Source organism: Monodelphis domestica, chromosome 1, assembly GCF_027887165.1.
Source record: "Monodelphis domestica isolate mMonDom1 chromosome 1, mMonDom1.pri, whole genome shotgun sequence".
In the NCBI taxonomy this organism is placed as follows: Eukaryota; Metazoa; Chordata; class Mammalia; order Didelphimorphia; family Didelphidae; genus Monodelphis; species Monodelphis domestica.
In genome coordinates, this window is record NC_077227.1 from 34489006 (window position 1) to 34514260 (window position 25255).

Here is a 25255-nt window from a genome sequence, read left to right on the forward strand (position 1 = left end):
CCATACCCCTCCTGTAGCTGATGTACAATTCTACTGGGTTTTACATGTGAGGAGACAACATTTAAAAAGGAGGTACTTCTCTTTGGGGACAAGTTTAGTCTTAACTACCCAGCCTGAGATACTGGTATTTGATACTCTTCATCTTTCTTTCCTTGTAAAAGTATAGTAAGCTCTTTTATTCTCATCTATTTTCTTTGAATCTTACTCTGAGAAATCTTTCAAATTGATTCTTGGGGGCTTTAAAAGTCTTCTTATTTTCTTCCTCCTCCATCCTAGAACCAGTTCCTTAGCACAGCTGATACTGCAGAGGCAGCCTCATGGTGGCTCCATGGTCCTCACCTGTTGTGTGCCTTTCTGCAGTGCTTTGTTGTCCTTTGAAGGGCGTCTCAGAGCACTCTCGAGGTGATTGGGCTTTGAGGTCTCCTCTTCTCCTCAGCTCTATTTCAGTGTGGTAGGAGTGGATGTTGCTCGGCCTCCACCTTGTGTCCTCAATCAGTGTTGGCTTTGGTGTTGCCTTCATGTCTTCTCACCTGCTTAAGAAGATTATGTGTTTGCTTAGTGATTTATCATCATTAGTATTATTATTGTAGCAACTGTTTTATATTACATGTATGCGGGTGTAATGATTCTTTGTTTGATGGTAGTAACTGACTGTGAGGAAGCTATAACGTGTGGACCTATGAGTGAGGAAAGGTAGGAGTCTAGGTGGAATGACTCCAATAGTACTTTCTTACACTCACTTCTTGGGCTGTGATAACAGAGGGTATAACTTGAGTAATTGAGGATCCCTAGTGGTAAGTTGGTGTTGGTGAGTTGAAGGGAGGTCCCCCCTATTGGATGATGGAGGGGGTACCCCCAAAATACCCAAGCATGAATAGCCTAGGAAGACAAGCCCCCTCCCCCCACTGACTCAGCGGGGGAGGGGTCTTGACCAGTACTTAGTGATGGCTGATCAGTAACCTCAGAGAGTTGCCTCCTTCAGTCTCCTTGAATAAATCTCTTCCTTTCAATCTGACTTCAGTTTAAATTGCTTTAATAAACACAAGATGTCTGGAAGTAGAGGGGAGGTTGGTTTGAGGTAAGCAGTGTCCCTATCTCTGACCCAACAAGGTCCTTCTTTCTGATAGCTTCAGAGCAAATCAGAAATTCTCACCTCCCAACTATCTCTCAAGCTAAATTAAAATACCGAGGGATCAAGGTAAGAGTAAGGCAGGTGCTATAAGGCTGGGAGGGGCCCCAACTCCAAGGCTCTGAGTCTGAGGCTCCCACAGGTCCTAAGAGACCTGAATCTCTCTGTAGATGTTACTAGAGATATCAGGATACTGTAAAACTCTTCTTGAGAAGTCCCAGGGCTATTTCTCTTGAATATCTTTCAGTTGGCTCTTGACTGATCTCTCCAGCAAGGTAAGAAACTTCCTCTCACCTCAAGATCAAATCTCAAAAGTCCCATCCTTCTCTCAGAACTCCCCCAGGTCGATTTTTCTCTCCCATACTCCTCTGCTTTTACTGGTCTTTGTCCGTCAATCACGTCTTCTTCCAATGTTCCATCCTTACCTTTGCATGCTGCTCTTACAGTGAGAAATAGAGATGGAATCAAGGCTACTCCTTTTGTCTGTTTGTTGTTGGGTAGTACTGACCACTTTTTTAAATAGGATGGGTTGAGTTCATGTATTCTTTCTCATAAGTTATCCTCAAGCTATTTTTATCCTGTCTTTAAATTTAGTATATCCTTTGACCTTTTGTGTAGCCATTTGATGTTTTAATCACATACAGATAACTGATTCTTAAAACATGGTTTTTACTATAAACAGCTGTTTCCTACATAATTGGTTTAATTTTTAATCATGTCACTTGATGTTTGCTGTGTTTTTCATCCTTTGACTATTTTTTTAATATTAAAAATTTTTCCATAGTTTTTTGATTCTTATTGTCTCCCTCCTCCCCAAGGTGTTATACTTAAATTAACACTCAACTCCTGCATGTTATTCATTTTTGTAATTCGTTTTTAAAACAAAAACCCCAAATCTTATACCCCTATAAACAAGTGATAAATTATATATTTTCTTCTGGATTTTTACTCTTACAGTTCTTTCTTCTGATGTGGATAGCATTATTTTGCATAGTCCTTCAAGGTTGTCCTGCATCATTGCATTGCTTTTAGAAGCAAAGTCTGCTACATTTGATCATTCCACGGTGTTTTTAGTTACTGTGTACATTCTGCTCATTTCACTCTGCATCAGTTCATGAAGGTCTTTAACTCTCTTTTTGAAGAAAATATTTAGGACATCCCAGCATGAGCATTCTGAGTTGCTGTGGCTGGAGCCATGGTGGTTTTCAGTAGTCTTTGCTTGGCCACATTTTCATTAAAATCATCAAGCATTAAAATATAGGACCTATTTGGAGGAACTTGTCCAGAACTCTTATCTATTTCTGAAGAGTATGATACCATCCTCTTGGGGATTGTTTGTTTGCTTGTATTCATTGTGGCCACCAAAGGGGAAGATGTTCAAGTGCCTCACAAATGACATTTCTTTTTTAAGCTGCAGGAGGAACCTAACATTGCCAACCCTTTTATTTGTTTTTTTGAGAACTGGAGAGCTATTTTTCCATTTAATTGCAATTTCTTACTGTTTTCTGGTTTCACTTTTAACATCAACATAGATGTTGTAAAGTTGCTTCAGTAATGTTTCAGTTCATTGATTGCTGGGCAAAGAAAGACATTTTAAGAATCATTAAAATTGTTTTTGGATTAAATCTGGAAAATGAGGGGATGTCCATCAATTGGGGAATGGCTGAGCAAATTGTGGTATCTGTTGGTGATGGAATACTATTGTACTGTAAGGAATGATGAACTGGAGGGATTCCATGGAGACTGGAACAACCTCCAGGAAGTGATGCAGAGCGAGAGGAACAGAACCAGGAGAACATTGTACACAGAGACTAATACACTGTGGTATAATCGAATGTAATGGACTTCTCCATTAGTAGTGGTGTAATATCCCTGAACAATCTGCAGGGATCTAGGAGAAAAAACACTATGCATAAGCAAAGGATAAACTATGGGAGTGGAAACACCGAGGAAAAGCAACTGCCTGAATACAGCGGTTGAGGGGACATGACAGAGGAGAGACTCTAAACGAAACTCTAATGCAAATATCAACAACATGGAAATGGGTTCGAATCAAGAACACATGTGACACCCAGTGGAATCACGCGTTGGCTATAGGGGGTAGGGGGAGGAGGAAAAGAAAATGATCTTTGTCTTTAATGAATAATGCTTGGAAATGATCAAATAAAATATTATTTTTTAAAAAATTGTTTTTGGATTGTCTAAGAAATGCATGATTTTATCATCTGTCCTCTTATCAGCCATTCACTCAGTATCTTTGCAGAAGAAGAGGAGACTATGTGAGATAAAGAATTCCTTTTGTTTTTTGTTTTTGCTTTATTTCATGAGTCATTGCAACTAAGAAAAAATTTTACCAGTTACTTGGCAGTCAGATTTTGGGTAATAAGCTTTTTGGTATTCAGACTAAGTCTTGGAACAGCTCAAATTCTGTTGACAAACCCTTATTTGAAGTCTCTCTTCTGGAAAATTGACCAGATCTTAGCATATTTGAGGAAGAAGGCTCATTTTTTTTTACCTATTTTGGTGATGGGGTAGGACTTCATTAGTTTAGAATAATCACTTTTCATTAAATGGGAGAGGCAAATAATCATTTTACAGAAAAATCTGCACATTGGTATTATGAATTATCTAGTAAAGTTACATCCATTCATGCCCTGGAGAGCTAACAGTTACTTGGCAGAGCTTTGGACATGTTTATTTATTGGGATGTGGTTCTGGAAGGGTGATGTTCATTGAGTCATCCAGGCAGTCATTTAAGTTCTCATTGTAAAGTAGGAAATTAAGATGGCCTCTCATTCCTAAATTTTACTTGAAAGTATTTAAGGATTACCTTATTCAGAATGAACCTTGATGTTAAGTCCATTCTTCACAAGAGGAGGGAAAGTAGATGTGTTTTGTTTTTATAATTAATATTACTTTCTGACTTCAGTATTGAGCAATTACATTGAAATCAATTGGGAAAATATCATTGGTTCTCAGGCATCACAAATTTATTTATAGTCACTAGAATAGGGGAAAAAAACAAAATAAACAAATACCAGTTTTCTTGACATCTCTGTCACCATTTTAGTTCTCCTTGCTCCTGCCTTAATTTGGACTTGTAATAGTCTCCTAGTCTAGCCATGTCCTTCACCTTTTTTAATGGGTCTTCAAGTTCTTAGTCTTGGAGCCTTGTATCCTCCTTGAAGCAACTTACCATATCTAGTTAGCTGCTAGCTCTTGTCTTCTTCCTGCTGGAGATCTAGTTGCCTTCTCCACCCCTCTTCTACCTCCTGTCCTGGCTATATAACTAAATCATTGCCTCCATTATCCTCTGGATCTATTCACCCTCCCTGGGACTCTACAGCCTTAAACTCTCTTCATATGTTTTGTCTTCCCCCTTTTGAATGTGACCACCCCATGCCACAGATTCTCTCTTCCATTTGTTATTTAAAAAATGACTAGTGAACACCTGGAAAAAAGTAGCCATAGTCCTCAGAAATTAGCTTAGATTACTCAGGAAGGAGACCAGCCTTGACTAATTCTCCTTGTCTCAGGTGTGCCTGCACTTTGTCAGCATGTTTATGCCAGTTGCTCATTGTAGTTCAACAAGTCTTTGGCATAGTGAGTTCCTCCTAGGGGAACAGTCTTTGCCCTCTAAGGAGCTTATGCTCTGTACAGATAAGTAGATACAAAAAATACCCAAAGAAATAGGGCATTATTGGGGGAATTAGGCAGAAAGGCTGTTTAGAGGAAATGGCACTTGAGCAGTATTTTGGAGTGGGGTAGGGATCCCTAGAACTAGAGGTAAGCAGAAATGCATTCTAGAGGTGGTTTCTTTGCCAGAAACAGTTGTGAAGATAGGATTAACTCTTCCCCCAGTCCATTTTTAGCTAATCAAATCAAGAATTCAAAGAACCCCTACTTAATCATTAAGTACCAGAGTTCACAAATCACTTACTAGAGTAAGTGACACCTGCAAAGGTCACTGCCCCCCCCCCCCCAACTCCTCAACCCTCCCAGTGCTAGGCAAATTGGGAGGCTGGGTTGGTTCCTATAAAGTGGGCAGTGACAGGAAGTGATGTGGAGAAAGCTGCTTTAAAAAGGCCAGCCCGAGGATTCAGTCATTCATTCTGTGTAGGTGAGCCGGGTTGGAGGAGGATTCTTTGCTTCCTTGGCTTTGGAGGAGACTCTTTACCTGCATCCTGCGTTGGCCTACTGGATGAGTGTCTGAGATTCCTGCCTCTGCTTTGGAGAAGGCTGCTCTGGCTGAAGACTGAAGGGAGATCAGACTTAGGGAAGCCTCCTGCCTGGGTGCTGAATTGGGCTTCACCTCACAGGAGAAACACTAGGCTTGTTCAGAATCTGTCTCTTTATCTACATTTTCCACTTTTACTCTTTCTACTTCTTTGTAAATAAAAGCTACTAAAAGTCATTTTGACCTAAGCTATAATATTTTAAAATTAGTGACCATAATATAACTTTATAACTCTCTTACTGAGTCAAAACCCCAATTTTAATCCTTACACAGGGAAGTTCAAAGAAGGAGAAGATTTAGGCAGAAAGATTTAGTTTGTATTGTGTTTTAGAAGCTTACAGAGTGCTGAGTTCTCTACAGAGATCTGGGAGTTAGGTCTTTGGGCTGATGCTGTCATCTAGAGATGGTGCAGGAGCATGAGAGACGCTGAGAACAGAGCCCTAGGAGCCCCTACAAAGAGTGGGTGACTTGGTGGGCCTGCTCCAGACTCTGCTTTGAGCTTATTGTCTCTGACACCTTCAGTGTTCTTCCTTTTCATTTGTCTTGTCCTTCTAGATTCTACTCAGATGCCTGCATGAGACCTCCATTGATCCTTAGATGAATTGAGCTCTTCTCATATGCCAAGAATTCTGTGAAGCACCAGAGATAGAAATAGAAAAGTGATTTGGTCTCTTCAAAAGTCCCAGGGCAGGGTGGTTGGAAAGATCTGGAAGTCCTGAGAATTGCTGGTCAGGGCTGAAGACAGAATGCTTAGGTTGTAGAAGCAGATCAGATGGCCATGACAGGGGATGTGTAGGGCCCTGAGACAGGCACCTGGCAAAGCCATGAGGACTTTAGGATCTCCTCTGACTTTGTTTTTGGTTTGTATAGTTTGCATTTACTTATCTGTGTACGTCATTCTGACCACCTCAGTGCCTCAGTTTCCTCATGGGTGGATAGTGGGTGTGACAACATAAACCTCTATGGACCTTTGTAGCTTTAACTCTGTGATCATGTGATCTTGTGATAATTCTGTCAGCAGCAGACTGCTGGTTCTGTTCTGTTTACCATTTTTATCCATTATTTGTATGAAGACATACCCTTTTAGATGCTCCTATTTGGGGATGATGTTGTGTTGATTATATCAAACTTTAGGACTTTGAAAAGCCTCCTTACTAGAATTCATAATTACTCAAAATAGTTTTATCTAACTAAGCATACAAGAAAAACTAAGTGGATGAAGATTATCTACATATTGTCTCAATTATACTCTACAACTCACTAGGCAGCCTTGTCCATTAGTATGTCTTATTTAGTGGAGAGAATGCAAATGCATAATAAGCTAGGTCTGTAATTAAAGGCAGAGGAGGGGTCGAGATTGCATTGATTTTGGGAAAGGGAATCTTTTTTTTTTTTAATGACTCCACACTTCTCCCTGAAACAAAAGCTGCTCTTTTTTGATACCATAGTTTGGCTTTTGAAGTTGTGTAGCTTCAAGTCAGAGAATAATGCAGCCTCTAGAGAGATGAAGTTGGGCATCATTTGAAAGCCATCTGCCGTCTTCTACAAATGAAAAGTTGTACAACAAAAGCAGTTGTTGAGTTAGGTGATGTAGTGGATAGTCAGTGTCATAATCTATTACCATTTTTGCATGGCAGGGCTGCCATTGCATTGAGTAAACCCTCATGAGGAATTTTCAGTAGGATGTAGATGAGTCACATAAGATGACCTGGTTTAGATGGGCTGTGAGCCATATCTTTGGAGGAAATGCCTGCATCGATGGGATCTCATGGCACCAAAATATTGGAATACAAGTACTAGGAGATATTAAGACTTATTTGCATCAGAAAACAGACCTACAAGTCATTGTTGTATATTTCAGAGTGTCAGAATTTAGTTGGATATAAGAAAAACTTCCTTGAAAATAGAGAAGTCTCAAAGGGAATGGTTTGCCCTTATAGGTAGTGGATTATCTTTTGGAAAAGGACTTCATTTGCATGGAAGCTAGATGTCTTCTTGTTGGATCCATTGTAGTGTGAGTACTTGCTCATAGTTGAATTGGACTCAATGACCTCTTAGGAACCCTTGCAAGTCTAAGTCATGATTCCATGACTCCTCTCCCTACAGATTCCAGGAAGCCTCTGTCTCCAGTTCCTAATTATGCAGAATCTCAGCACGGGAGCCTCTCATTGCGCACCTATTTGCTCACAGCATCACAATTAGATGGTCATCCGGTCCCTCTTTAAAACCTCTGAGGTCAGAAGTAGTCCATTTAACTTTTGGACACCTCCCTTATATCAAGCTGAACTTGGCATCTCTGAAGCTTCTATTCCTTGCTCCTTAGTGTTATCCTTTAGGCCCAAACGGAATACATCATATCCTTCTCCTATATGAGAGTGTTCCTAGTGCTTGAAGACAGTTGGTATCTCCTCTCCTTTTACCCCAAGTCTTCTCTTGGCAAAAAGAAAAAATTCTCTCTTCAGCCTGTTCTTATTTGTTATGTTCTTAATGAACTTCCTTCTTATTCTTGTTTCCATTCTCCCAAGACTGTTAACACAAAGGGTGTAATTAAGGGGCATTTTGTCCTTAGTGGGAATTATTAGCACGGCAAGATATAAGAAGGCCTTTTTGCCCCGGGGTGGGTGGAAGAGATGATAGAATCATATACTCTCAAACTAAAATAATCTTCTCAGAGATTCTAGTCCAAATCATACCTGATCAGCAATCTCCTTTACAATGTCCTCAACAAGTGGTTATGAAAATTTGCAGTAATGAGTACTATTCATGACCTCCAGTGGTACTTCATTCCTTTTAGGGGTGGCAGTCCTTATGTGGAACTGAAATCTGCTTTTCTGATATTTCCATCTGTTATTTCTTTGATATGGTGTCTGCCATTCATGTACTTATATTGCACTGAATTATATAATACATCTTTCTTTAACAAAGGAATCCATAACACATTATTCATGTCCCTTCCTCCCAAAAACTCAAGTGGAATTTTCTATAAGTAATAACCAACTAAGAGAATACATAGTATATATTTGATAAATTTCTATGATTTCTATGGGGCAAGCAGAAAAGGTCTGATCTTTTTTTCCTCTTGATAACTCTTTAACTACTTCAAAGCTGTGAACCCATCCTCCTAAGTATTCTGTTTTCTAAACATTTCCCATTTTTTCAGTGGCTCCCATGATGGCATGGTTTCTGGTCTTATGATCATCCTGGTCACCTCTCTGTGAATAATTGCTCCCATTCAGATTGGTTTTTCTGTGAATGAGGGTTCTGACCCTTTGGTACTTCCCACTGCTCCTTGTTATCCTCGTGACATTGAAGGAGTTACTTCACTCTTCTGGGTTTATTTTCCTGTTTATAAATAAACTGAGGGGCCTAGAATAAATGGTATCTCAAGTTCCTTCTAGGTCCACATCTTATGATCTCTCCATCTTTCAAATTCTTGTAGAGATTGGCTCCTATTTCTTTAGTGTATTTACATTTTATTTTACTTTCTAGTTATTTTTATCTCTCATTAAAGTATAACTTTCTCAAGGGCAGAGACTATATGCCTCATTTAACTTTGTTGGATATTTGTATATTTGAGTGAATGAATGAATGAATGCAAAAATAAGCAAACAAAAAACCAATCACAAACATTTATGTTAACTTAACTTGAGGCCTTCACTATACTATAAATTCAGATCTATTGTGGTGTCTGCCACTCATGTACTTATGTTGCACTGAATTATATATAATACATCTTTCTTTAACAAAGGAATCCATAACACATTATTCATGTCTCTTCCTCCCAAAAACTCAAGTGGAATTTTCTGTAAGTAATAACCAACTAAGAGAATACATAGCGTATATTTAATAAAATCCCTCTGATTTTGTTTTTGTAACTTTAAAAATAAGGTTTCTCCTATCTAAATTATAAATATAATTATCATTTCTCTAGGGGTCCATCTGGGCCAATTGCTGCTACTCGTCTGGCTCCAGCAGGTGTAAGTTGGGCTGACAAAGTGAAAGCTAACCATTCAGTGACTGCTGCTCCTGCAAATACAGCACCTGTACAAAGTTGCCCACCTGTGACAGTACAGAAAGCCTCCCGGAGAAATGGCAAGTGATTTTGGATGTTCATTTTGGTACTAAAACACACCTGTCTGCATAGTCACCTGAACTGCAATGATCAAATGGAACTAAAGAAACTTATTTTCAGTATTTTAGAAATGATCAAGTTATTCTAGTTCCAGAGAAGCCATACAAAGCTTTAAGGTGAAGGAAATCTTTTACCAACTCAAAACTTGCTTTCAGATTTTGATTCAGTAAATTAAAAATAAAAGTTAATCAAGTCACAAGGTAACACATACATTTAAATAACAAATCTAGAGGAAAATAATGATATGGTTATTATTTTGGTTTAGTAAAAATATTTTCTTCATATTCTCTTATGTATCTATTTTCTTCATGTCATTAGGATTACTAAGGAAGAGAAATAAATAGAAGTGTCACTTTTCAGAAGAAATAGTTGATTCTGGAAATATTTTTAGTGAAATATTTTCTAATAGTTTAAGATAGATTTTTAAAGAGTTCTCTGTGAAGTACCATGGAATTTAGAATGATGCTAAAAAGGTGATAACAGATGCCTAAGCAATTAGTTCAGTTTTTTGTACCAGAAATAGTTTTCCTGGAAATAGTTAAAAGAATTGCTACCTCTGCATTCTAATTGGTTCTGAAATTGTTTTTGTTAGAGAGTCATGGTTTGCTCCTGGGAGATTTCCTTGTTCTTTTTTTTTTTGTCCCAATTCACTGCTTTTTCATATAGACAAAACTGAGGAAAACTCAAGACAAAGAAAGTAAATCTCTCTTACGTAAAGATATGACCCTGGAAATTATAAACTAAAAAGCTGCCTCCTAGTTGTTGTAGCCAACATGGTTTATCACCAAGTCACCAGTCTGGGAATTAGCCCCTCTAAAATTTGGCTGGCTAGTTCTTTCTTTCAAAAAACTTAGATTTTCTCCAGGCCCTCATAATTATAGACTTCATGGTAGGACTTGCCTGAGTTTGTGCTTCCTTGCTATAATCTTCAAGAAGTAAAGGTTACCTTCATGCCACAATGAGGCATGATAAAGGACTTCAATGTAGGCTAGCTTCTGTACTTTTGAAAAACCATCACAAAATCAACTGGCAAAAACTTGAGGAAAACAATAATAATTAACAAACTGGCATGGCTATGCTAAGAACATATGCTTGTATCATTATTCTAATTCCTTGAATAATAAGTCCAGTAGATTAAAGAAGATGATAGACATAATTTCACTTTATGTTAATAAGGCTTTTATAAAACAGCCATTTGCAGCTGAGAAAGATATAGTTAAGATAATACAAGTGACTAGAAGGATAAATCATGTGAAGGCGTTATCTTTGGACTTTTTCTAGGGTGAGACCTAAGGCTTTGCAAGTAGTCTTCTACTAGAGTTCTTAGACTTGGGAAAGAATCTCACACAGTTTATATTTTGATCAAAGTCATATATTAACGACTGATGAATGTAGTTTAGAGCAGAAGACAATTACTCCTATCTCTTAATGTAATAACTTGAAATAAAGTCTTATTGCATTGTATATATTTTGATAACATTTTAAAACTTGATTGCATTATTTTAAAGCTTTGAAAAATAAGCTTTTGAAAGCATCTTTGATTTATTTTAAGTGCAAACATTTACAATATCACAAGTATGTTTATAATCTTTCTGTTGTCATTGCTACTTAAAATTGGTGCACATTTTGTTTCTATGTCCAAAGGGTTTAATTTTTAAGAATGAGAATAAATCTGTTATACTTATACCATCTCTTTAAATAATTTAAAAATTGAAGTATTATACAGTCTTGAGTTATTTAATCTATTTCAGCACAGCATAAATCAAACATATCTTTGGACTTCTTTTTTTAAAACCCTTAACCTTTTGTCTTGGAATCAATACTGTGGATTGGCTCCAAGGCAGAAGAGTGGTAAGGGCTAGGTAATGGGGGTCAAGTGACTCGCCCAGGGTCACACAACTGGGAAGTGTCTGAAGTCAGATTTGAACCTAGGACCTCCCATCTTTAGGCCTGGCTCTCAATTCACTGAGCTACCCAGCTGTTCCTATCTTTGGACTTTTAATAGAAAAAGTCGATTTCAATATTTCTGATTCAGGCTGTCTAAAAGCTTCAAACAGCAAACTCATTTGAAGTCCTGCAGCCATTGTGAAGATGGAATTTAGCCTAATCTTTTTGAAACTTTTCTTCAGATTAAATCAGGAAATGTGGAAATAGTGTTAGGTATTGTAGTAGTGTAGGTAAAAACTAATTAAAGCCAAGTTTTTTAACAGTCACTTGTCAACAGGCATCTATTTCAGGCACTGTGAGATTTTTGATTTGCTCAAGGTTGCTCAGTGGTCAAATGAGATGCATTTTAAGGCCAGACTGAAGTGTAGCTATCCCTATAATTCTGGTAAGAAAACATTTCTGCTCTCTTGGCCACTGAGATTGAACGCTAATGAAGTAATCAAAGACAATCTCATACTTAAAGCTCATAATAAAAGGTGACAATAACACAGTATTTTATGGTTTACAAATTGTTTATATCTGTTATTTCATTTGATTTTTTCAGCCATCTGTGAAATAGTTACAAACTCTTAATTGGGGTAAAAAGCTGATTTGTGAATATTTAGTTCCATTCACTTTAACATTAATGGAACCAGTCTTTTTTTATACCATACTAAATTAAGTACTTAACCTAGAAATTGCTCAGTTCACAAACATCTATTAAGCACCTGTTGTGTGCAAAGCACTATTGCTGGATTATAAAGCCTCAAAGACTTTTTGACCAACTGGGAGATTAGATACCAACAGAATTGACTGTAGCACACAATGCTATACAATAAGTACTTTAGGAGATGCAAAAAAGCATTTTATGTGTCATTTCAAGGGGGAAGTCATGACTAACTATGAGGTCCAAGTTGCCAGAATTGGTATTTGAGTTGGTTCTTTAAGGGTCATCAGTCACATAAAGGAGGTGAGAGGCAAGGGAGGAGCAGTCTCATGAGACCTGCAGGGTGTGGTTAGAGGGCACCTGCTCTCTAGAAACTTGTAGTCATTCCAAAATGGGAAATCATCTCTAGTTGAAAAAGTGGAATCGCAGAAACTCTTTTAGGTAGAGATTATTGTAAGGAGTAAGCCTTGAAGTGCCCAGTGAATCGATCCCAAGGATGAAACAATGACCAACATGTAAAACACAGGAGGGAGTTTATTAAACAAACTGCAGCTTGGGCTCAGCACTCCAAAAATGGCTGGAGCCCTGATTCTGGGGCTTGAAGGTCCTTTTATACACTGGAGTGACCAGGAACTTCTTTAGTAGGGGGAGTGCACAGGAATTCCTGGGGTGGGGGGGAGTGAACAGGAACTTGACCGGAACTTCTGGGGCTGGGATCATTATCAGTTCCTAGCACATTCCAGGGTGTGGTAACTGGTCCTTCATTAACTTGCCTGCAGGGGCTCTAGGGGCCAGGAGGTCAGGGAAGGGAGAAAATAGGTTCCAGGGCTGGTCCTTCAGCCTGGCATATACCAGAAAGTAGCACACCCTCATGCCCTTTATTGTGTGAAAAATTTTAAAAAGGAGTCATGTAAGTCAGTTGTTAACAGTTTCTACTTAAAAGTTAAAATGTCTTATTTAAAGTAAGAATAAAAACCAATCAATGATACTAAATACTTTATCCTTAGGATGGGGTTAGGAATAGGCCTTGAAACTAATTTTAAGGCAGGTAAATGGGACAGTGATGCAAGCTGTAAAGTTCATGCTGTATATTGTATTTTTATTTATATTGTTAAACATTCCCCAATTATGTTGTAATCTGGTTGGGTCAGTGATTTGATAGCCCTGGGATAGGGAATTCCTGATGAAGAAACTCCTTCAGCAATGCAGATCTTCAAGTTTCAGTCTTAGAGACTATCCTATGGACAGAAAGTCTGTGACTTCCCCAGAGCCCCAGAGCCAGGATATGTCCACGGTCTTTGCTGTTCTCTAAAAGCTTTTTGACCATTTATTTAATTGCATGATTTTCTGACTTATAATATTCTTCATTAAAACTTTCTACTTTTTGATTGTAGTAATTTTTCAAAATAGTTCATATTAAAGGCATATTAAAATGTTATTTATTCATGGCAACCTAAATTATGTTTCCTGTATTGTGACACTCCTCTCAACTTATTTCAATTATTATTTTAACTTTTTTAGGTGGTAGTGTTTGTGTTGGCCATTTCATTGGTTAACTTAGTCTGGTCTATGTCCTAAATAGTATTTCTGATTACAAGAAAACTTCTAAATTTGTGGTGGTGTTGTTTTTTTAAATAAAGAGATTAATGATCATATTCATAGAAGTTAGAACAAAACAATCTTTTATTTTGAACATTTTAGAGTACTACTCTGTTCCCTTTGAATCCAGTTTTAAAAGCTTTCTTTTCTTCATCTTTATTAATTTGTTTGCCATCATTTGTTTTAAAGGCCAATAAAGCATCAGTTTCTGTTAATAGGGAAAAATATGATATTATGAGAACAAAGCTAGACTTATTACCAATAGACATGAGTTGAAGTTCTAGAGCTACTACATAATAGTGCTATGACCTGAGGCAAATAAATTCATTTCTCAGAGACTTGATTTCCTGATGCATGAGATAAATTTGTTTGACTAAGATGATTTTTTAGGTCCCTTTCAATCCTGGGTCTTTGTGATTTTGTTGAGCCGCTCATGACTATTTCCCATTTGGATTATATCCAAGCTATTGAGATGGAATGTTTTAACATATTCACGACATAACAATTTAAAAAATTTAATGTATGTATTTTTATTCATTAAAATGATCACTGATAAGAAATTATCATAAATGACAAAGATCATTTTCAAAAATCTTTATTGAAAATTTATTGAATGATCACCTGAAGTAATATTATTAGATAGATCAGAGCAATCTCTGGCCTAAACAACCCAACAATGAATCTTATAATCTGATAACATTACAAGATGTTCACAGTTGAGTGAAGATTCCTAGCTAGTGATGAACCATATACTTTTAGCTAATTTTGTAAAGTACAAGCCTTCCTTCTCTGAATCAATTGAGAAGAAATGCAGGGATAAGAAAAGAAGCTAGCCTTTGAGGACCCCATTTGTGTTTCCTGGACCTGCCTCCTCCCAGCTGGCAATGGACACAGATGGTAGTGCCCAGTACAATAGTCTAGCTGCAGAATTGATTCAAGATAATGAGGTCCTGGAGAGCTTGGCTCCTGGAGGTGGCATTTCACTCCAGATCCCAGATCCTGCTGGCATAGGATAGAGGTTTTGGTTCTAAAAGTGTATGGATGGACCTTACACCAGGATTTCATCTCTGCCCAAAGCTGGAGATGAGGGAAACTAGCAGTGCCCCTAGGGTATAGGTAAAGTTCTGAAACTGTGTGGCTATATGGTTTTTTTTCAAACCCAAAGTGTAAATGGTGGAGTCCACTGGCAGAAGGGAGCAGAATCAGGGACCCTGTGGAGAGGCTTAGCTACTAACCGACTAAAATAAGGACATTTTGAAAAGACATCCTGGAGCCTTGTGGTGTAGGAGGGACAAGCTGCTTTTGCTACAAGAGTTCCCTCAGTGAGCTTCAGTGTTGAATGCCTTTTGGAAGAGGCCAGATGACATTTTTTTAGGAATGTTGTATAGAGAATTCATGTTCAGTTATAGGTTAGGTGTGATAGCCTGCTATCCTGTTCTTTGACCCAGGTATACCACTGCTGGGTTTGTACCCCAAAGAGATAATAGGGAAAAATACGTGTACAAAAATACTTACAGCTGCACTCTTTGTGGTGGCAAAAAATTGGAAAATGAGGGGATGCCCTTCAGTTGGGGGATGGCTGAACAAATTGTGGTATCTGTTGGTGATGGAATACTATTGTGCTCAAAGTAATAATGAACTGGAGGAATTCCATGGGGACTGGAAGGACCTCCATGAACGATGCAGAGCAAAAGGAGCAGAGCCAGGAGGACATTGTACACAGAAAGTAAAACATTGTGGAACAATCCACTGTAATGGACTTTGCCTACTAGTAGCAGTGCAGCAAGCCAGGACACTCCTGAAGGATTTTTGGGAAAGAATGCTAACCACAGTGAGAGAAAGAATTATGGGAGGAGAAATGCAAAACAAGACTATATGGCATCACTTATCACATGTATATATGGGTACGTGATTTGGGATTTAGGCTTTAAAAAATTGCTCTATAGCAAAAATGAATAATATGGAAATAGGTATCAAGTGACAACGTTTGTACAATCCAAAGGAATTGCTTGTCAGCTCTGGGAGGGGGAAGGGAAAGAAAATGAATCATGTAAACATGAAAAATATTTAAAAAGAAAAAAAAACAAAGAAAAACCCTTGGATAGTTGAGTGAGTGGAAGAGTTATGGCTTCAAAATTTATTGCAAATTTTAAAAATTATCATTTTAAATAAATCTTGATGCTTTTTTTTATACTGGTTCCACAGACCGGAAGGATGCCGAGGGCTGGGAGACTGTGCAGAGAGGGAGACCTGTCCGTTCTCGATCTACAGCAGTGGCCCCCAAAGAGCCGGTCATTACAGAACCTCTGAGGTCTAAAGATGACAGCGATAAGGAGAATGTGCTTCTATTTCCTGTGGAGAGCCAGCAGAAAGGCGGACTTCCTGGGGAAGGCCCATCTGCCATCATAGAGCCTCAGCCCAAGGATCCTGTAGCTCCCTGTGAGCACCCTCTGGCTGAAAGAACCCAGGTAGGGCCTTGCAGAAGCCTAGGACTGCTTTGGTTCTAGAGGAGCTTTAGGCATGGCTGTATTGAGATTGGCTATTTTTTATCCATACATTGATAGCTTCTTGCTAGTTTGTTTAAATTAATCATTTTGAAGTGCTTTAATTATTAGATTTGGACTCAAGTTCTCCCTCCGCCATTACCTCAACATATCAGCAATAACTCCTAGATTTTTCCTTTTTTTAAAAAAATCCATCTTAGAATCAATGTTGGTCCCCAGCCATAAGAGAGATAAAGGCTAGGCATTTGAGGTTAAGTGACTTGCACAGGGTCACACAACTAGGAAGTGAGACCAGATTTAAGAACTTTTGTCTTCAGACTGGCTTTCTATTCTTGGTGACTTCTAGATGTTTGAAAGCCAGGGCCATAGAGAACAAATCCAGGTGGAACCTGCTGAGCTTGGAGTATGGGCCATAGGACAGATGGGAGGACTCTTTTTTCAGGACTACCCCCACAAATATTGATTATGAACTTGCTATGGTTTAGGCACTAGTAGAGGGGCTTACATGTAGGAAGATAAAAATGCTGTGGTTTCTGCTTATGAGGGACCCAGGCATACCTAAGTCCCCTAGCTGAGACTGGGGAATGCTCATTGCTGGACAGATTCAGCTTGTCCATTGTTTCACTGCTCTGGAAGGCTGTCCTACTGACATGGAGGGAGTGGTAGAGGGAGCTCCAAATACTGATGACATTTGATTCGGGACCATAGCCTTGCCCCATGGGATGAGGCAGAGCCAGAAACCATGGCCCCTGGTTTGAGGAGGAGTCTAAGGCCTTGTCGGGAATCGGGCTTCTTTGCTGCAGGCACTGGGCTAAGGGCATGGGGACACAGATATAAGCAAAAAGAAAGCAGTGCCCAAGGAGCTTATATTCTGAAGAACACAGAGGAACCCCCAGGTAGGCTTTCAGAGGGTCACGGAGTGAGAAGGATGCTGAAGCAGTATAGGAGTGAGACTATTTCAGAATCCATAAGAGCTGATGAGATCATGAAATGAGAAAGAGAAGAGGGCCTAGGAAATGACAGTTTTTATATGCTGGAGCCAAGAAATAGAGTAAATGTAGTTAAATAGTAAAGAATACAGTTAATTTCTTTTTAAAATCTATAATTTTAAATTATGAATATAATAGAATCTGATAATAAATGATAGACAGATTTGTGTGATATTAGTATTTCAGGAACAATTTGTGAAAAGTAATAAGGTTGTGCTAGGTGGCTAGTGGGTAGAGAGCCAGGCCTAGAGATGGAAGATCCTGGGTTCAAATATGGTCTCAAATACTTTCTAGCTATGTAACTTAAGGCCCATTACCTAGCCCTTACTGCTCTTTTGCCATGAAAACAAAAAACAGTATTGATTCTAAGATAGAAGGAAAGGGTTTAAAAAAATAGAAAAGTCATAGTATTTTGCCCCAAATATTATTCTGGTCCTGGCCAATAAGAGTTCATTATTCAAGGTTTCCAAGTTCTTAATATTTGTTGTCTCATTGTCAATTAGAAGATTGAGTCGTCATGTTTTTATCTTTTTTCAACATGTCTTTATGCTTTTAGCATTGATTTTTCCCATATAAATTGTATTGATCTAGTTATATACAATGTTGACTATATTGTAAATAGCAGTGGGCTAATATAAATATTGCCAACAAGATGATAAACCATAGTGACTGTAGTATAAATAATGTTGATGGACCATAAATGTCATGATGTGATTTAAATAATGCTTATGCTAAAAATCAACACCACTGAATACCTTAGATTTTGACCAATTGTGGAATTATAAAAGCCTGTTTATAGAATCTAGATTTTTAAAAATATTTACATACAAATCAATATGATCATTTTTATGGCCTTTGCAATATGTAGCTTTAAAAAAAAGAAATGTGTCTATATTAGCACATACATAATTCACAAATTTTTAAACAAATTGTAAACAATGTGGAGTTTGTAGTTTTACACATAATTTCTTTTGCATTCAATTGTTGAGATGTTTGTTTTGTTGGTGGTGGTTACTAAGTATATAATAAAAATTAATTTTAAAAAATTCTTCAGGGATTTGTTTTGTAGTAAGAGAAAAATAAACTTCCTCATATATTTCTAAAAAAAAAAAAGACTTATTGATACAATTGTCATACTTGCTCAAAGAGCCATGGAAATAAGTCAAGTCCCTTTGTGTCCGTCTGCAAGAGCAGGGATTCTCTGGCTGCCCTTGAAGTGAGAAAGGCCCGGGAACAGATTCTACTGCTAACACTTTCTAGCTTTGTGATCATGGGCCAATCACTTAACTCCTCTATGCCTCTTTTACCTCATCTATAAAACGAGGATAGTAAGAACTACAATATCTACTTCCAAGTGTTGTTGTGACACTCAAATGAGATAATGTACATAAAGTACTTTACAAGTTTTATCAGCAGGAGTGTGCTCATATAATGTAACTGGTTATATACACAACACACTTTTAAGTTTAATCTGCATTATTGATATTTTCTCCATCACTATCAAATCTAGACATTCAGCCAAACAATTAATTAGGCCCTGACTTGTAGCCTTTGCCAATATCTGAGGTATAAATGCTCACTCTGAAAATTTAACCATCGGTTCTCATGAGGTGGTTTGAGCTGGTTCCAGCACAAACTCTGAATCATTTTACTGTTATAATTATTTTTTAAGTCCCCAGAAGAGCATGCTGTTGATTAATTTATTCCTTGCCATTTTTCCACTGACTGAATGCTCCAGTAACTTTTAGGAAAAATGGTTATAAGGTTTTCATTTCTGTCTCAAGTCATGCAGATGGATTTAAAATCATATTCTGCTAATAAATAATAGTGTTCTCAAGAAAGAATGATGTGACTATGATTTAAATTTTAGTTCTTACTACTCAGTTTTGTTCTTGGAAATGATTTCATTTTAATAATGTAATTGTAAAAGCTTTCTGTTCTTTATTTTGTTGGTTCAACCTATAATTTAGATATTATTTATCACAATTAAGGTCAAATTTATTTAGAGTGAATTTTAGAAATTGGATTTGTATTTGTTAAATTAGTAAAACTATTATTGTCTTTTTATTAATGATAACATGGACACAAAAGGGAATAGTAAAGTGAAGGAGATACATAAATTTGAAGTGTGGACATTAACAATCCTCGAGTATGGAATTGGTGCGCTCATATATTATATCATTTTATTACATGTATTTTAGAACCTGAGAATTAATACTCTTCATCAAGCTGACATTAATTACAAATGCTAATTAGTGATACTGAATTCATAGTGTTATCTTGAAGAGATCTCAAATATGTTATTTTTTAAAAAATATGTTCTCTGGGTATTTCCTAAGCCACCAAAATAGCTTGACAGGAATGTATCTGCAAGTTTTCTTAAAAGAAGCCAAGATAGCTATTCCACTGAATATACACATATGAGAAGTCTTATGGATTTCATCAGTGTGAAAAATTCTCAGTAGGGGATCCTTTTCCACCAACACTGATTACAACCTATTTATGACCTGGAAGATACATCCTAGGAAGTTGCTTGAGTCCCAGGGAAGCTAGTTGACTTTCCTGGGGTCATATCCCTGTAAGTGTCAGAGGTGGCCTCAGAACCAGGTCTTCTTAAGTCCAAACCTAGGCTAAATATACTTGCCTACCCTGCACCCAGCTTCTCTTCTATACTGTACTCTGATTCCTTGCTTGAATTTGTTAGAAATGGGCAAAATACTGACTGTGATTAGGTTTTATATTCTTGGAATTAATAACAACGGCTTTCCATTTTTACAGTAAATAAATTATTGTATTTTTGAGAAAGCTCATTCCAGAGCTACTTGCAGCCCTTCAGATACATACTGGCAAGGACCCCAAGGAAGCTAAGTCCTTTCTCTGGTTGTGAAGAAATCTCTTTGTAAACTAGGAAGCATATTATTACCCTTATCACTGATCCATTCTGTCAATGTGTTCTGTTAGTTCACAGTGTGCACATCAGATGACAGCAGGAGCTCGGGCAGTGGTTTAGTCCCAGAAAATTCTTTGCAGAATTCTTGTGAAATACCTGCACTTCATGTGGATGCTGAGTGCATTCCAGATACTCCACAGACGGATCCTTCTCCTTTGCAGTCACCCACAGACCAGTTTCCAGCAGAGAAAGCCCAAATAGAAAGTGAAATGGACCCTTCCGATATTTCAAATGTGAGTGCCGCTCGATTGGTAAGAAGACATTCTCAGAATTCCAAGTAAATATCATTTAGAACTATGTTCCTTCTTTGAACTCATTACAATATTATATGCAGAAGAAAACATGAGTCTAGGCATTTTCTAAATTCTCAAATAGTGCATTTTAAGAGATAATTAGATAGTTCAGTGGAAAGAGAGAGCCTGGAGACCAGAGATCCTGGATTCAATTGTGCCCTCAGATACTTCTTAGTCATGTGACCCTGGGCAAGTCACAGAATCCCAGTTACCTAGTCCTTACTGCTCTTCTGTCTTGGAAACAATACTTAGTATTGCTTGTAAGATGGAAGATAATGAGTCAAAAGAGGATAAAGATGATTTTAAGTACTTCATTTTTTTATTTCTTTTACTTCAGATATTCAGCTAAAAGTGAACTATTAGAAATTTGGGTCTATTTAAGAATTGAGTTGATATTTTAGAAGCTTAAATATGAAGACTTGCTTATAATATCAAGTTGCAGTCTTTTTAATGTTCCTAAGGGAGTTTCATCTAAACCTAGATAAAATATGAGTTGGTTTGTGTTATTTTGGTCAAGGCACTTCTTTCTGTGGCTGTGGATAAGTGATTTATTGCTTAGACTCAATATGGGAAGATGTAATAAACTGCCACATTGTTGAGTAGAGCATTTCTCTCTTTTCTTTTTGAGTATTGTCAGATGATCTAACATAGGTAAAAATTATTTCTAGCACTTGTCATTTATTTAGCTAAAACTCAAGCAAAGAAATAACTGAATGAGTATTTTTCTTTTTTTTTTTAAACCCTTACCTTCTGTCTTGGAGCCAATACTGTGTATTGGCTCCAAGGCAGAAGAGTAGTAAGGGCTAGGCAATGGGGGTTAAGTGACTTGCCCAGCTGGGAAGTGTCTGAGGCCAGATTTGAACTTAGGACCTCCCATCTCTAGGCCTGACTCTCAATCCACTGAGCCACCCAACTGCCCCTGAGTATTTTTCTATTTAAAATCAATCTTCACAATCCTGAAGAAAATGGGCTGTTAGGAAATCTTCATTGCCCTGTTTACACTATCTCTTGTGAGGACCTGTTTTATGGAAAAGTTAAAAAAAAAGGGGGGGGTGAGGTGAAGGATACTATTTGAAGTTTCCTGCTGATGAAAATAATAACAATTGAATTCTGTCCTGTTTGTTGATAGGCTAAAGTTATGATTACTTCTAGAATTAAGAGTCATTTAAAGTTTGTAATTATAGGCTTTAGCCATAGTCATTAAACTTAGAGCACATGTTTTTGGGGAAATAAATTCACTTGCAAAGAAAGAGAGATTTTTCTCTATCTTTTATCATGATTCTTTATATGCCTGTAACCTTTCTGTGCTCTACTTGATTATTTGGAATTTTTCATTTTCCTTTTTGTTAGTTTGAATGAAATGATGGATGAGAAACTTTATGTTTGTTTTTATTTACAGATTATGTAAAATACCTAATATGATCAAATCATACCTTGCTGAATTTTTGCAAGTTATAGTTTTATTGTAGTAATTTTAAAGACCATACAGAAGGGTCTGGTTCTTCAAGGGCATATGTATAGTTGTGGCATTGTATACTGAAAGATATTGCATTATTGCGTTTTAATGATTATTATCCCATGCAACAAAGTGTTCCTTTGATGTCTCATTACCTAGTGTGACCTTTGGTTTTCTAAGGCTATGGCAGCCTAGTAAGTGCTCTAGTACTTAGGATACTGTTTACCTGGAGAGGTTTATAATAAAGGCCCAGCAGTGCCCATTATTTGAAGATCAGCAAAACTCAATTCAGGGAGAAGTAAGACCAGACTGTCTGTCTATTCAGCCACAAGTGGGGAAAACTTTTTTTTGCAAAAGCCACTCATGAACGTAATCTCAGAATTTTAATCTTTATCAGTATAGGGAGGGATTACACATGGATAAAAATCAGAAGATTATTAAAGTATTGAATTGATATTGATATTGTTATTATATATAAAACTTAAATGGTACATTTTAGCATATACAATATTATTCATGTCATGAATTTTTAACTTAATGAATTTAATTATATTGTTATAACTTATTGAGTATATTTAAATTTATCACTTTTTGTTTTGAAGTTTGACATCTGAGCTAACTGAATTTCACAGATTAAATTTCCATTAACTTGAAAATGAATAGGCTCCACATCTGGTACATTAAAAAGTAAATGAAAGATTAACCTCCCAAATGATCAGTGATTTCTCATTATTCTACAGTCAATGGCAGAAGTTCTTGCTAAAAAAGAGGAATTAGCAGATCGCCTAGAAAAAGCTAATGAAGAAGCCATTGCTAGTGCAATTGCAGAAGAGGAGCAGCTAACCCGGGAAATCGAGGCAGAAGAAAACAATGACATTAATCTGGAAGCGGACAATGACAGTGATTTTTCTGTGAGCATTCAGAGTGTTCATTGTATGCATAGGATTTTACTTGTTTCAAAGAAATTCATTCCTTAACGTATTCTTGTTAAAAACACAAGCAAGGTATTGAATTTGAATGTCTATTGAATCAGTTATAGACTTTTTAAAACAAATTCTTTCCTAAAGAAAATTTTAGTATATTTTGTATATAATGGACTATACTGACCAGTTAGAAATTAATTATGAATAAATCAGTTTTATATTGAAGGTGTATCATATATAATTTGTCTAAATTCCTAGCCAAATAGTGAAGGAAACAGAATATATTTCTTCTTGAAGAAAGTATCTACTCTTTGGAGATGGATTTTATGGATCCCAGCAAGAGACAGATGAACCCTTTACTTGGCTACATGGATAGATCTGTGATGTCATCTATTTAAATATTTGTGCCATAGATACCACATATCCTTTCTCATTCTATCTGTTGTAGGTTTTGCTGGTGTTCTCCTGTAAATTATCTATGAGGGTTTCATTCAATATGCTTGGGTCTTGATACAATGCATAGGATTATGAAGGAATCCAGTTATGTCAAAATACTGTTATCAAATATACAAAAAAATTCATCTCAGGTTAAAAATTCTTCAGTCTAGCTCTGTTGAAATTACATGGATATAAATGGAATGTGCATAGCATATAGTGCTTATCTCTTGTTCTTACCATATGACATTTTCACCTTTTCCAATTATGTATCTCTGGGATTACATACTATATATTACTTTTTCCGTGCAATTCTTTACTAATTGTCCCACTATTTTAATTCTTTATACTTTCATTTCCACGACTAGCATCCATTCTTCAACATTACTGGAAAAATATTGTTAAAATTGGGGGCCTTTGTTTTAGGGAGAACCTTGGATTAATTAAAATGACTGTGCAATTTCCTAAAGATAAAACAGGCTGCTTTCCTCTTTGATTTTGGATTCATCATAGTGCTTGTTGGTAGATGAATTCTGTAGGTCATCTATCTAATTGCATATCAAAATCTGGACAATTTGCATTCTTCATTTACTCAGTTTTTCTTATGTGAATAGTTACAGTGAACTCTTCCCAGTGATTTTGGAACTCAGCAAGCTTTGAATCTAGTGTTTGATGAAGTCCATCAGTGTTTATCAAAAAGTATTTAAGCCTCTACCAAATGTACTGTGCTGGGTATACAAGTTCATGAGGAAAACGGTTGCTGTTCTTTGGTAGCTCAATTTTGAATGGGAGAGAAGTTAGAGACACAGCTCAAGTTATGCAGATTTTTCCCCAATTTTGCCAGTCTCCTTTAAACTTGTTTGTTCTTTTATTGCGTCTAGCTGTTTTTTATCTAGGGATATTGCTCACATCCTTCCACTTCCCCCTTAAGATTTTGTCAAGTTTATGTTCCAAACTACTGCTGCATGTCAGCATGGCTGGCATGTCAATTAGTCAATTAAGAAGTATTTATCATATACTTTCTTTGTGTCTGGATACCAATAGAGAGGATAAAAAAATTTTCACCCTAACAGACCCTACATTCATTTAACTGAGGGTTACAGCAAGCACTTAGAGAATATGTACAGCACAAATAGAAATATGTCCAAAGCTGTTAAATTCAGAGTATTTTGGGAAGGTGGGTGCTAGCACTGGGAAAGGTTACCTGCCGAAGATGGGCCTGGGCTGCATTTAAAGGACAAGAGGGAGGGAGGTGAGGGGGAGTGGGCATTCCAGGCCTGGGGAATTCAAAAATCTCTGTGGTAGGAATAGAGTGTTGTGTGGATGACGAGCAGAGGAATGTTTATTTGGATCCCAGAGTACAGGAAGGGAAATCATGTGAGGCCAGACTGTGTAGGGCTTTAGGAACGAAATAGAGCAATTTATATTTTGCCTCCAAAGCTCTAAGAAGCTACTGGATCTGAGTTGATTGTATAGAGGAGCCAATGGTCACATGTGAGCTTAAGGAAAATTATTTTGGAAGCAAATGAATTAGAGTGGGGAGAGATGTGTGACAGAAATATTTGGTCAGCTGGCTGTCACAGTGTTCAAGGTGAAAGGTGTTGTGAGCTTGAACCAAGGTGGTAGATGTCTGTGAGCAGAGAAAAAAAAATTAGATGTGTGAGATGTTAGGAAAATGAGAATGGCACAATTTGGCAGTTGATTGGATAAAGTAGAATGAAGGGGAAAGAGGCATCTGGGATAATACTATGAGCATAGATTTGTTTTTGTCTTTTCTGGAAGTTCTCTGTGCATCTTTTTGATTGCCGTTTTGTCTTCTGTATTCAGAGATTCTGAGTAATTTCCTTATGTTAGTTCTTGAATTATAATGTTTAAAATTTTTGACTTATGTTCTTCTGGGAGACATGTAATCCTTAATGTATCTTTGCATATCCTATCTAAAAGATGAATATGTTTGATTTTATAGAAATTATGTTTTCTCCTAACATTATTGCTTTTTGTTTCTTTTCTTTCAA

The 25255-nt window shown here is 37.1% G+C and overlaps 1 protein-coding gene across 13 annotated transcripts in view; it reads left to right on the top strand.

Moving 5' to 3' along the window:
- SCAPER (S-phase cyclin A associated protein in the ER) overlaps positions 1 to 25255 on the top strand; it is a 406197-nt gene that overhangs the window by 79273 nt on the left and 301669 nt on the right. For 7 of the 13 annotated variants that reach the window (XM_007477981.3, XM_007477982.3, XM_007477978.3 and 4 more), the window contains 4 exons: positions 9298 to 9458; positions 15896 to 16158; positions 20145 to 20384; positions 22623 to 22793. In XM_007477981.3, the coding sequence (XP_007478043.2) occupies positions 9298 to 9458; positions 15896 to 16158; positions 20145 to 20384; positions 22623 to 22793 (835 nt within the window). The remainder of the gene's footprint in view (positions 1 to 9297; positions 9459 to 15895; positions 16159 to 20144; positions 20385 to 22622; positions 22794 to 25255) is intronic. The other 6 variants (XM_056796839.1, XM_007477980.3, XM_056796852.1 and 3 more) reach the window with 1 other exon arrangement.